Source organism: Bison bison, unplaced genomic scaffold (assembly GCF_000754665.1).
Source record: "Bison bison bison isolate TAMUID 2011002044 unplaced genomic scaffold, Bison_UMD1.0 scf7180017864471, whole genome shotgun sequence".
Classification (NCBI taxonomy): domain Eukaryota; kingdom Metazoa; phylum Chordata; class Mammalia; order Artiodactyla; family Bovidae; genus Bison; species Bison bison.
In genome coordinates this window covers 1,251,765-1,265,638 of record NW_011495032.1, presented here as the reverse complement: position 1 = coordinate 1,265,638, position 13,874 = coordinate 1,251,765, and the positions used below count along the sequence as shown (strand labels likewise).

The window sequence follows — 13,874 nt, the reverse complement described above, 5'->3', positions numbered from 1 at the left end:
ATGGGCCAAAGAACTAAATAGACATTTCTCCAAAGAAGACATACAGATGGCTAACAAACACATGAAAAGATGCTCAACATCACTCATTATCAGAGAAATGCAAATCAAAACCACTATGAGGTACCATTTCACGCCAGTCAGAATGGCTGCGATCCAAAAATCTACAAATAATAAATGCTGGAGAGGGTGTGGAGAAAAGGGAACCCTCTTACACTGTTGGTGGGAATGCAAACTAGTACAGCCACTATGGAGAACAGTGTGGAGATTCCTTAAAAAACTGGAAATAGAACTGCCTTATGATCCAGCAATCCCACTGCTGGGCATACACACTGAGGAAACCAGAAGGGAAAGAGACACATGTACCCCAATGTTCATTACAGCACTGTTTATAATAGCCAGGACATGGAAGGAACCTAGATGTCCATCAGCAGATGAATGGATAAGAAAGCAGTGGTACATATACACAATGGAGCATTACTCAGCCATTAAAAAGAATACATTTGAATCAGTTCTAATGAGGTGGATGAAACTGGAGCCTATTTTACAGAGTGAAGTAAGCCAGAAGGAAAAACATAAATACAGTATACTAATGCATATATATGGAATTTAGAAAAAAAAAATTGTATAATAAATGGCATGATCAGAATATCCCCTTCTCAGACCTTCTTCACTGCCCCTAATTCTCAATGTTCATTTGAAACAAGACACAACTAATATTTTAACTCATAAATAAATGCATAGGTCATTAAGCTATTATCATTATTGATGATTAAAATCTTGGCATCTTACAAGACAAGGTAAACTGCATTATCAGATTAACTGGTGTCATTTGGTAAGTCTCTTAGAAACTGATATGGAGTAGAATCAAGTTTTGAAAGTGATAACAGAGAATTTTAAAATTCGTCTAATACTACTGCTAATAATAATAATAAAACTTCCACTTAAACTAGATAATAGGAAGTTCAGAAGTATGCATTGTAGTCACATTGCCAATTACTTTAAGGCCAATTGTGCAACCACATGCAGACTTGGGCAATCCCAAGTGAGAAAACTGGTGCCATCTCATTGATATCTAATTGACTGTGTTATTCAATCAAACCCACTGATCAAGAAGAACCTGAGGTCCAGCACAGCAATGGTGATGAGGTCTTCCCAAGGGGAATATTCAGCTACTGAGCCAGGCTCCTGAATCCCAGTGTAATACTCTGTTTTCTAGCCACATTAAATTTTAAATCCCACATTAAATTCTGTGCACATCTTATTTCAGAGTTCTTGTATAAATTGATTAGAGAAGTTTCACTTTTCCAACATTAATTATATAGTTTATGCTTAATCTTACATCTAAAAACTATTTTCTATACATGTTATATCTTTTCTTAATATTATATTTCTAAAACTTTAATTTGTTTATAGTTATTATGCTCATTGTTGCCTGAAATTGATAGTACGATATATTACCTTAAAGCTTGAATCTGCCTCCTTTTAGCTGTGTGGACCTGATAAAGCCACATTTGCTTGAAACTTCAGTTTGTTGATTTATAAAATGAATGTATCTTCACTTAAATTAGAGAACTATAAATATCATGTATGATAAGTTAAAAATGCAAGCATGGTTACTAGCTCCTATTAGATAAATCTCAAAATAACATATTATGGACATTAAAAATAAATTAATGAAAGAATATATTACAAACTTTTTGCAGCCCTACAGGACTATATAAAAATAGTATTTAATATTTACCAAAAATAAAAGATAAATATTGAAAAGAAATAGAAGTAAAATGCTAGATATACTATTGTATGTGCCTCTTTGAGCAGACGTGAAACCAAGCCACTGTGAACAGGATGGAACATTTCAGTTGACTAAATGCTCATGCTTGAAATGAATTACTATAGAGAATCTTAGCCTTTTACTGTTAAACAAAATTATCTCAAGCAATTCTTCTAACTAAAGACTTTCTGAAATGTACCTGTGTGTTTAATACTTGTTTATCCAATATAACATAGCAGAATAGTTGATTGTGTGTTACCCAAAGGTCTCAATGGCCCATCCCCTCTGACTACATGACTAACACGATTAAGTAAAACTGGCCTTAGAAAGAAATGCACACCCCCCAGCCCCCTGCCATACACACAAGCACAAAACATGACTCAGGCAAAGCAAGTTGCATTAAAAGCTTTATGTGTAAATGTCACTATTTTACTTTTTTTGCAAGACTTTTTTTTTTTTTACAGTTACAATTGATGATACAAAAATGATTATGCTTTCTCAAAATCACCTAAAAATTCTGTTCAAATTCAAACTGTCAGATATGAGTCAAAAGAAATCTTCCCTTATTATTACTAATCTTCCTCTTAATATGTCTCTCCTTAAGCCAGATATGTGTTTTTGATAGTTTATAAACAGTATTAAAAATTAGTTTAAGGAAAATACAAAAATAGTTCACTGAAGACATTTTCTCTAGGGTGATGTATTCTGCCCAACATTGAACATGGAAAACCTGGGTTCTGGCCAGACTTAAGTGCTGATTTTGAATTGGGGAGACGTGAAGAAAAAAACAGTGGCTCAACTTACTCATGTATAACACAAAATTAATGCCCACTCTGCCTCCAAACAAAGTTTTTCAAAGAAACACAAATATCTAAGGCATGTTGAAACATCTTAAAAAAGTGGAAGAGTAAATGTAAACAGGAATGTATCATAAACATATTAGGTGAAATTCCTATTCTAGTTCCAAGGAAAATGATATAGCTGGTAATGATCTGAGTAACTTCAAATTCTTCTGTTTTAAAATCATAATTTAATAATATGATTCTGCTAAAGTAGATCAAAGTAGAACAGGTATAGTAAAATGATAGTATTAATATTCTAAATATACACCAATCTGAGTTGATTGCCTTTTTTCACCATTAATTTTAAACACACACACAGGCATAGGACATTACAGATAGTTTACACACTATGCCAATTCCTATGACCCTGTCATAATACTTCCTTGTTGTTCCAGGGACATCCTCTTTCTAGTCTTGGGCTCATCTGACCTCTACACTAAGACTGAACTTCACCTTTTCCATAAAGATGACTCCAGTTATTCTTAACTCAAATTGATCTTTTACAGTTCTTTTTTTTTCCCCTCAGTAATGACCCAAGAGTTTATCATCAAATTGTTGTCTGATTATTTCAGGCATGTTATCTTCATCTAGTTTCTGAATTCCCTGGGTACCATAATTATATTTTATTTCTTTTAAACATGTCAGTGGTTCATGTATATATTAGCCATAACTACTATCACATATAAGAGGAAACTGTATCAAGTAAAGGAGAGGCAAAGAGAATAAAAGAGTTCAAAAACCAAAATGTGCTGGAGTTCCTGTATCATATCAGGGACAGAAGTGTGGAAAATGGAGATGTGGTTTGGATTCTGGGGAAAAGAATGTTAACCAAACCTCATCATAGTCCGAACGGAACATTTCTGGCAACTCGCCAATTATCTCTACTTTCTACTCCAATCACAGTATTTTGATTACTAATTTTACTTCTTCACATTCTATATCAGAATAGATACTGTAAAAATGGGGAATGCATTCATAATTTCCCTGACCAAAAAAAAACTGTGTTTATTGATTTTTACATCCTATATCTAGAAGAATTTTTGTCTATTCTCAGTAAATATATCTTGAATGGATAAAAGGATAGATGGATAAATTGAGGGAAAAATAGATGTCAAAGTGTCTATTAATCTACATTTGTGCTGAGAAACCCAGTTCCTGGGCCAAAAAGCCAAGACCAACCATGATTATGTGGAATGCACTGTAAGTACACAATCTGTTTTATTGCAAACCTTCTAAATGTCAACAGGTTCCACCTGGAATATACAGAACTGTGCAGGGCATGTAGTTTTGGAATTCAATAATGCTTGATGAATATAAGCATAAATGTTTCTTACCACTCACACAGACTTTTTTGTTCCCTTTAAAAAATCAAAATATACTTTTCTACTATAAAAAGTAGGTTGTAACATGAAAGTTTAGTTCTCAAAATCTAAAGTTCAGTTTATATTTTCAACTCCCTTTAAATACTCTTAAGTAAACCATGTGTTATTTAAACATAGGAATTTTATTTTCCTAATATTTTCCCCCTGAAATGTTAACACTGGATTTTATGGGTAAATCATTTAGTATAAATATTATCACTTTAACATAAGCTGGAATCTTTAAAATATTTTCTTAAAAAACTATATTTTAATTTCAAACAAAAGTAAGAATACTTTCAACCGGTATGTAAAATTACCACAGTTTGATTTTTATAGTAAATATTTTAATTTTATTTTTGATTTCTAATGTTTTTAATACAGATTAATTTAAATGTTCATGAAAGCATGTGGAGCATATAAATCCCATAGTAATAAAGAGAACATTTTTGGCAGTATGCATAAAAGTAAATATGCTTTAATGACATATTATCATGCACACTTTAATTTTGGCAGGAAGTGATCTACTCTTGATAGCAAGATACTTTGACATCCTTACTTTAAAATATATCAGGCATGATAAACTAATTAAATTATGTTTCAATAAAAATATAAATTACTCTCAAAAACTCATAGCCACAAATTCAACTCTAACTTTTAAAAATATCAGCTTTGCTGATGGTTATATATAAAAAAAAGAAAAAGAGAGAAAAATTAAAAATAAGTTGAAAGAGTTAAAATTTTGAAAGAGTTAAAATTTTGAAAGAGTTAAAATTTTGACTCAGGGCTGGGAGTCATAATGCTGTCAGAAGTGAAACTAGCTCCCTGCACACAAATAAATCCATTTTCTGCAACACAATAAAATTGAACTGAGGGACAAAAATCCTTGCATGCTAAAACAATGCCAAACAAGCAAAGAAACAAATCTGATTATTTTGTCTGATTTCCCTAAGTATGAGTTCCCTTATTACTGTAAATATTATTGGTACTATTTCAGCAATTTGTTTTATTTTTCATGAAGATTACAAGAATGGCTTTTTACTTTATATTAAAAATCTTGAATATAATTTATCAGCATAAGCCTGCTGGAGGTATTTTAAAGAATTATTAATTACCCAGAGCATCTCTAAAAGCTGTCGTCAGGATCTCTACTATTTGAAGATTTATTAGGTTCCAGATTTTTGCTTTTCATATGTGTGTTCTTATTTTTTTGCGTTTACCTTTTATCTTTGTGTTTTATAAACTATAGCTTGTTTTCATTGTGCTCTTACCTATAGGAAATATTATCCTAAATATTGATGAAGAAACCAAGCTTTGGAAAGCTTTTTAAAATAGCTGAATTTTTTTTCATCTTCTTTTATCTGGTTAATCTCCTTTTAAGGACTTTTTCCTATTTTCAATATGTCATACTTCGACACATCATTTTGAAGATAACAGGTTTGAGTATCATGTGATAGATAAGTTCAGCTGGCTCCAACAATTAGTCCAATAAAATCACAGTTATATCCAGAGCCTCACACATGATCACTCATCCCAGCTAGCCATTAAAAAAAAAAAAAAAAACACCGTAAAATCTCATATATGGGATGGATATTGGCAAAGACAACTTTGTATAGATTAAAAAAAAAAAATCTATGCGCACCATAAGAAAGAGAACCATAAAGAAACATATACTGATTGTGGGCCAAAGGGGCCCACCTTCATATACCAGGAAATGTATCTCACTGTGCTAAGTGAACTATTTTGAATCCTAGTTGGATCCCAGCAATGTGCTAATTGATGGGTTGACTTTTACATCAATGTGACACAAGTCCTATTTCTCAGGGTTTATTGTCTCTTAGAACTGAGCTGCTCTTAGAGTGACATTGCTAGACTTCACCCAACTGCAATTTGTTGACCACTGGTCCACAATGGGGTAAGTTTAACTGAAGATAAGCATTTAGATGCTTTGGTAGCAATTTGACAGTGTTGCAAGATCCAAATGCATGATAAATGAACTAATTTATTAATACCTGAGCAGAAGCTTGGCTTTCTCCCATGAAAAATTTCATGGGTCTCCTGACCCCCAGCATGTGTTATGGACTTAACTGTAGTCTTTTCACTATACCCCAGATGTACTTAAAATCCAAAATCTGTTTTTGATGGATAAATGATTTATAACCTACAGAATAAATTTTGACATTAGCTAGTGGTAAAGAGTTGAAGATAGAGTTTAAAAATATAGTATCATTTGATTCTTTTTGTATAAAACTTTAAAGTCAATATCCCAAAATTGTTAAAATTGCTATAAGATCTCTACTTCCATTGCCATCATCCTTATTTTAGAGACTGATTTCTTCTCACCAATAATGTTATTTAAAAAAAAATAGAGATATTCTAGATACACAGCATCCCCTGAGATTAGTGTTGTCAATCTAACCTAGATTAGTTAACAAGAAGGAAGCTAGTTCATTTCCTACATTAAAACCTCTGAATATTGTTGACATACTAGTTTCTGTTCAAAATCTGAGAATTGGCATGTAAAGTGAATAACCACTATTTCTCTCACTGTTTGTTTAATTCTGACTTAGGAATTACAAAAATTACCAGTAACAATCCTTTCTATGAGTTGCCTGTATATCCTCTCTCAAACAAAGCATGATATGAAATTTCTTTTTTTGGAGCCCATTTTTATTGTGGTATGTATTATATTTTTGCAATGTAATTTTTGAATGGTTGATTATAAGAAGATAAATTTGGAGACTGTATATGAAATGCCTATTTATCACTTTATTTTCTAGTAATTCATTTTTTATTGTATTTTTCAAAAATATAGATTCATACCAAATAAGAAATAAAAACAAATTATTAAATTTTAAGATAGTGGTCTTTCATAATAGTTTTAGAAGCACTGTCTTAGAGTAGGTTAAAATATGTTATAATCAAGGCAGAAATTTCTATATGAGAGAATCAGCCTCTGGGGTTTACAGGAAGATAATGTCCCTTATGATGGCAGGAAAAGGAATAGTCACTGTCTTTGCACCTGGAAATCAGATTTCAAGTGGGATAAAAATGTAGGCTGTCTGACTGGGGAAGGGATTCCAGGTACAGAAGACCGTGTGGACAAAAGTACCAAGTCAAAAGAGCTTTTGAGACCTATGAAAAATATCAAGTAGTTCAATATCTCTAAAACATAATGTACAGTAGAGGAGTAGGAAAGAGGCCAAGCTTGGTTCTGAGAGGCCTGGAATACACTGGGAAGACTTTGAAATTTATTCAACTGGCAAAGGGGTCCCTCTGATTTTTTTGAGAAATAACCTTACAATTTTTAGCTGAGCCTTACAAAGTTATATTTGCCAGGAGACTGCTGGAGGTCTAGAGACCCATGAAACTTCTTATTTATGAAGCAGTCTGTGATTAACATATACATGCCTCTATATATAAAACAGGTAATCAACAATGACCTACTATACACAGGGAACTCTAGTCAATATTCTATAATAACCTATATAGAAAAAGAATCTAAAAAAGAATGGATATATGTATATGCATAACTAAATTTCTTTGCTGTACACTTAAGACAAACACAACTTTACTTGCAAATCCACTTACAAATAAAAATTCACTTGTAAAATAAAAACTGAATTAAAAATTTTAAAAATAAAAACTAGTTATAAAATCACATAAATGTATACATTCATTAAATAAAATTTAGAAAAAATGAATATGCAAAAAGAAAAAAAAATCAGGTCAAAATCCAGGCATTTGTAAACTTTCACTGGTATACAGGAGAGACAGTGTGAACCATATACTATCCACTCTGTTTTAAAGACATCTTTGTTCACTTTTTATACCGTGCTGTTTTTAGTCACCAAGTCATATCTGATTCTTTGTGACCCCATGGTCTGTAGCATGCCAAGATTCCCTGTCCCTCACCATCTCCTGGAGTTTGCCCAAGTTCATGTCCATTGCATTTGTGATACCATCCAACCATCTCATCTTCTGTTGCCCTCTTCTCCTTCTACCATACACATCAATAAATATGCTTATACATTTTTCTTTTAGTGACCACATGAGTTACCGTTATGTGGATACACCTGGGAAATGACATGATTGCAATATTCAACATGAAGGATTAGTCACACTGACATCTGTAACCATGAGGCTATCAAGGAGGTAATTACTGTATGTGTTAAAAATTGGGAATGGCACCTCAGTGAAACAGTGAAAGAAGATAGGCTTTATACTTTGAACATATTGATTTAAAGAAGGCTCCAACTCCTATCAGCTGTGTTTTGGATAAATTTTTTGCTTTAGCCTTAGTTTTCTGGAGTTCACCATTATAACTTACATGCTATGTATGAAATACATTCATAAATATCCAGCACAAAGCCTAGCATAGAAACCACTCAATATTAGATTTTTCTTTGATGATGGATTGATCCTCAAATGTATGTGGGAGATGAATAACATTAAAGAAGATAGATGTCCAGGACTCAAGGTGACATAACTAGGAAGAAGACACTATAAAAATGGAGATTTCAGATATCTGAGTAGGTATAGGGGAAGGCAGATGTTCTGCTAACCAGGAACATGAGCACCCATCCAAGGCTGCATTGACATTCAAATATATATTAATGGTGAAGGAGCATAATGAATGACATTACTGCACTTCAGCCTACACATATCAGGGTCATCTATAAGCCTTCAGTCTCCTTCACTAGCAATGTATTAAATAATTACATATATATGTAATTATATATATATATGTATATATAATATATATGTATATAATATATATGTAATATAATTACATATTATATTATGTAATATATGTAATAACAATTAACTAAAGTTTGCAAATGAGCATAGGTTAGACTCCTTCCAAATGAGCATAGGTTAGACTCCTATATAATCCACTTATATACTTTGGAATCCTGGTGAAACATTATTAGCAAAAAGAAGCTCACATTTTACATCCAGACATAATCTGTGACAATGAAGCCAGGGTTACACATTGTACTCATAGTTACCATTGTATTTTCTGGCTTTGTGAGGAATACATAAATAGGCCAAGTATCTAGTGATTGCCAGAAAGGTGATCTGGATTGCATAACAGGAATAAATGAAGACAAATCTATTCCCCTGCTCAAAAAGCAACCCAGCACACACAATCTCCTGACGGTGAATCAATTCCTTCAGTAGGATTTATGAAGACGGCATGCCTCTAAGAGCTTAGATTTTGTTTAATCCTGTTTAAAGGGTTGTTTTATGTCAAATTCTTTTATAAGTATTATTGATTTTAGGTTTTACTTAGACTACAATAATAACATTGCAGCTTTATCCAAGGATATAGTCTCAAAATCAAGTTTACCAATGATTGGTAAAGAAATTATGAAAAAGTGATTAAAATGACTTGCTCCAAATAACACTATTGTGATACCTTGTAAAGCATTAGAGTAGAATGTGTGCCCTAGATATTGAAATATGGCCTAATTTAGCACGCGGTTCACTGCTTACACATCCCTCCAGTCCTTTGGTACTTCGATACTGAAGTGCAGGTACACACAGGAGTAAATGACTTTTAAAATAGCCCAATCTAACCTGAGAAGGGAGATGAGACCCATGATTTTTCTTGCTTTCCAAAGTAAAAGACTACACAAATTTCTAACAGTTTGATCAAAATCATAGTGAAGAAAACAGAATATTATTCAGCATTTCAAATTTAATGACTCACATTTTTTTTTGAGCATCTCCTTCAATAGAAAATACTGGCTAGCAAGTAAAAAGATGACTTGCAAAATTACATTAGCACATCAGGAGAACAGTTTGTGAGAGATCCACTTAGAATAATACTAGAAAATTATATCCCTTCTTAACATTTAGTAATAGTACTCATCTGAAATAAATCACAGTTTTGTATATCTGAAATAATCATAATGCAAAGGCAACAATATGGCAAGACTAAAGTTTATGAAGAATTCAGAATGAAAATACACAAAAATAGATTAATAAAATTGCTATCATATTTTCTCTATTTGTAATATCATCAGCATGATATTTATCTTGCAACCAATTTCAACTGAAACTTGAGTTTATAGAAAAATAAAACTGAAATTCAATTAAACGCTTTCATTTATTTATTCAAAGAAAAAAAATTACCTTAAGTGCTTGCTAATCTCCAAAAACTGTATCTATGATAGGTAAACAAGTATGATTTGGCCCCTGCCCTAGTGAATTAAATTACATTATTTTTATAGCTTCCATAAATTAACACTTAATTTGCAGACATAAAAGTACTTAATTAGGATATTAGAGAAGAAAGGATGGACTGTGAGACAGTACTTATTAGATAAAAAGGCAAAACTCTATGCTTTGAAATAATCTAGGCCTTGAAGATAAAGCAAAAATATATACATATTATGTCTAAACAAAGTGAAGGGCAAAGATTAACAGCTATCAAGCCACAGTGATGGGCTTCCCAGGTGTCCCTAGTGGTAAAGAATCCACCTGCCAATGCAGGAGACACAGAACATGGGTTTAATCCCTGGGTCATGAAGATCCCCCAAAGGAAGAAATGACAACCCACTCCAGGATTCTTGTCTGGGAAATCCCATGGACAGAGAAGCCTGGAAGGGCTACCACCCACGGAGTCACAAAAGAGTCCTACTTTACTTAGAGACTACAAAACAAAAACAACAACCACAGTGATTACTATGGTTAGGCAAATTGTAAAACTCAAGGAATGGAAATTTGATTTCCTTCTTTCTTTTCTAAAAGACAATTTTTAGTTCTTTATTTATTTTTGGCTGTATCATGCTGCGTGTGAGATCTTAGTTCCCCAACCAGGGATAGAGCCTCTGCAATCTTCAGTGGAAACATGGGGTCATTACCACTGGACCACAAGGGAATCCCCTGATTTACTTTTCACCAACACATTTCTTATGACTGGATTACACAGTAACTCCCCCCACAAACTCCCATAAAGACAAACTGAAGTCCCTGGAGCCACTAAGTGATATGAGTTAATTAATTAATTTAAAATCTAAATGTTTTTTAAAACTTTTTGAAAAATAACAAAATAAGGAATAACCTAAAGAAAGCTGAGGCGGTTTCTTAGCCAAGCCAGAAAAAGGCAAAATGCAATATATTCCCATGCTCTTTCTGTCATTTCAGCTTTGTTAGAGTCTCCTTAGTTTGTGGCATTTAAACTTAAAAAAGAAAAACTACAGAGAAAAGAAAATTAACTTGATTGTCAAATTTAAAGCACTTACATATAGACTCCCCATATCTATACTTCTACACCAATGAGAATTACCTAAAGAAATGCTAGAGATATAATATGTGTTTCAAGTCACATAATTAATGATTATGAGGGAAAAGCAGATACAGAGCAGTCAATCTAATGTTTGGGGGATGATTTTATTGAAGACTTAAGAAAAGGTTTTTATTCATAAGAGCCAAGGTGTACATTTCTGATTAAATGGTATACAAAATCATTGAAGAATAATGTCAATTAAAATATTAATACAAATCCCATTATTTAATTTTCACCATATAGAACATGAAATAAACATGATGTATAAGAATATACATACATACCATTGATCCACCGAGCCTCTGGATCATGAAGCACAAAGTCTTTCCTGAAGAGGTCTTCTAAAGACAATCTAGTTTCTGATGAATTTGTGAGTTCATCTAAAATAAAATAAAATTTAGGTTAGACACTTATGTTACTTTTAAAAACTAATGAATTATAATATTTGGACTATTTTGCTTCAAAAACATGTTAATAACAATATAAAATGGCAATGTTAATGTTCTTTGGCTTTAGAAGTTTGTTCCATGACTTTATGTTGTGATATATAATATGAAAACAGTGAATTGTGCCTCAAAGGACACATTTTTCACTGTTTAACCATAATCCAGCCCACTATTTTCCAAAATAACTTCAACATATTCTAATGATAAATTTATAGTTTCGTTATAAATATCAAAGATGAAGAGGTAAATGTTATAAACAAATATGATAAATAAAACTTCCCAAATTCACCAAATAAACAGAATAAATGCCAAATTTCAACAAATAATTACCATCCAACAAATACTGAGTCTAGGAGTCAAATGCAAAAATTGCAAAAGTAATACAATGCCAGAATATGAATGAAAAGTATACATTCATATAAGTCCCTGACACATAAACTAGGTGTATTTCCCTTTAAATTCCAAAATCTAAGAAATAGAAGAACACAATTTCCCAAGCACCAAAATTAAACACAGCAAGCAAGTTTTTAGATGAAAAAGTCTATACACAAGTTTGGGATATTTTATTTTCTTTGTAAAACAATGCCATTGTTTATTTACTGTATAAAACCATCTTTGTGACCTCTCAGCTGTTACCTAAACTCTTGTTGAAAATAAAGTCTTAAGAATATATGCTAACATCATTACTGCTACTGCTGCTAAGTCACTTCAGTCGTGTCCGACTCTGTGCGACCCCATAGACGGCAGCCCTCCAGGCTCCCCCGTCCGTGGGATTCTCCAGGCAAGAACACTAGATATTGTTTTTTTTAAAGGCTCAGTACTTATTGCAGCAAGGTTTTGTTTCTTCCAGTAGAAAAGTTGGGGCAAAAAAATCAATAACTTTAAATGCAATTTCCTTCAATATGAGTCAAGCATGTATTTAACCCACAAAATAATTGCTCAGAAACAACTGAAAAATAGATAACAAGTGGAACTAGTGAGAATCATGTGATCCAAGCCTAGAATAAAATTATTTGCAAAACAAAATGCTCCATTTGACAGTCTCATATGACAAAATTTAAAATTACCTTATTCATTCAACAAATAATAGGGCTCTTAATTTTCAAGGTGTTAAGTGAAGTAATATAAGGTACAGGCGACATATCTATTTCATGTCCCAAGGGCTTCACACAAAGCAAGAAAGAATATGATAGATGTCAGAATGAGGATATAGAGTGCTGTATAAACAGAAAGAAAGGAAGGAAAATACCTTGCAAAAACAATCAGAAAAGACTTCAGTGAAAAACAAAATGAACAAATATCAACTATTGCTAGTGGGAATGAAAAATGGTACAGATACTTTGGAAGACAGTTTGGTGGTTTCTTATAAAACTAAGCATATAATCTAACAATTGTGTTCTATGGTATTTACCCAAATGAGTTGAAAACTTACAGCCACACAAAAATTTGCACATGGAGGGTATGGTAGCTTTATTCATAATTGCTAAAACTTGGAAGCAACCAAGATGTCCTTCAGTAGGTGAACAGATAAACTGTGGTCCAGATGTTGTGATATTATGCAGTGATAAAAAGAAATGAACTATCAACCATGAAAATCATGGAAGAATCTTAAATTATTAAATGAAAGAGGCCAATTTGAAAAGACTGCATACTGTATGATTCCAACTACTTAACACACTGAAAAATGTAAACATTGAAGACTCTAAAAATATCACAGAAAACTAACCAAAGTGATCACATGGATCACATCCTTGTCTAACTCAATGAAACTATGAGCCATAACATGTAGGGCCACCCAAGACAGGCAGGTCGTGGTGGAGAGTTCTGACAAAACATGGTCCACTAGAGAAGGGAATGGCAAACCACTTCAGCATTCTTGTCTTGAGAATACCATAAACAGTATGAAAAGTTATAATGCTAGATACATGTAATTTTACATTTGTCCAAATTCATAGACTGTACAAAAGCAAGAGTGAACCCTAAAGTAAAATACGGACTTTGGCTGATAATGATATGTCAATATAAGTTCATCAATTGTGGCAAACATATCTTGGGTGGGATAATAACAGTGCAGAAGGTTTCACCCAGGTGAAGGTAAAAGGGAAATTTCTATACCTTCTGTTCAATTTTACCATGAACATAAAATTTCTCTTGAAAATA

General features: G+C 32.6%; 1 protein-coding gene across 2 annotated transcripts in view; it reads right to left on the bottom strand.

The window, feature by feature from the left end:
• Positions 1 to 13,874, bottom strand: part of DPP10 (dipeptidyl-peptidase 10 (non-functional)) — an 814,904-nt gene that overhangs the window by 574,396 nt on the left and 226,634 nt on the right. For both annotated transcript variants that reach the window (XM_010860773.1, XM_010860774.1), the window contains exon 3: positions 11,553 to 11,648. In XM_010860773.1, the coding sequence (XP_010859075.1) occupies positions 11,553 to 11,648 (96 nt within the window). The remainder of the gene's footprint in view (positions 1 to 11,552; positions 11,649 to 13,874) is intronic.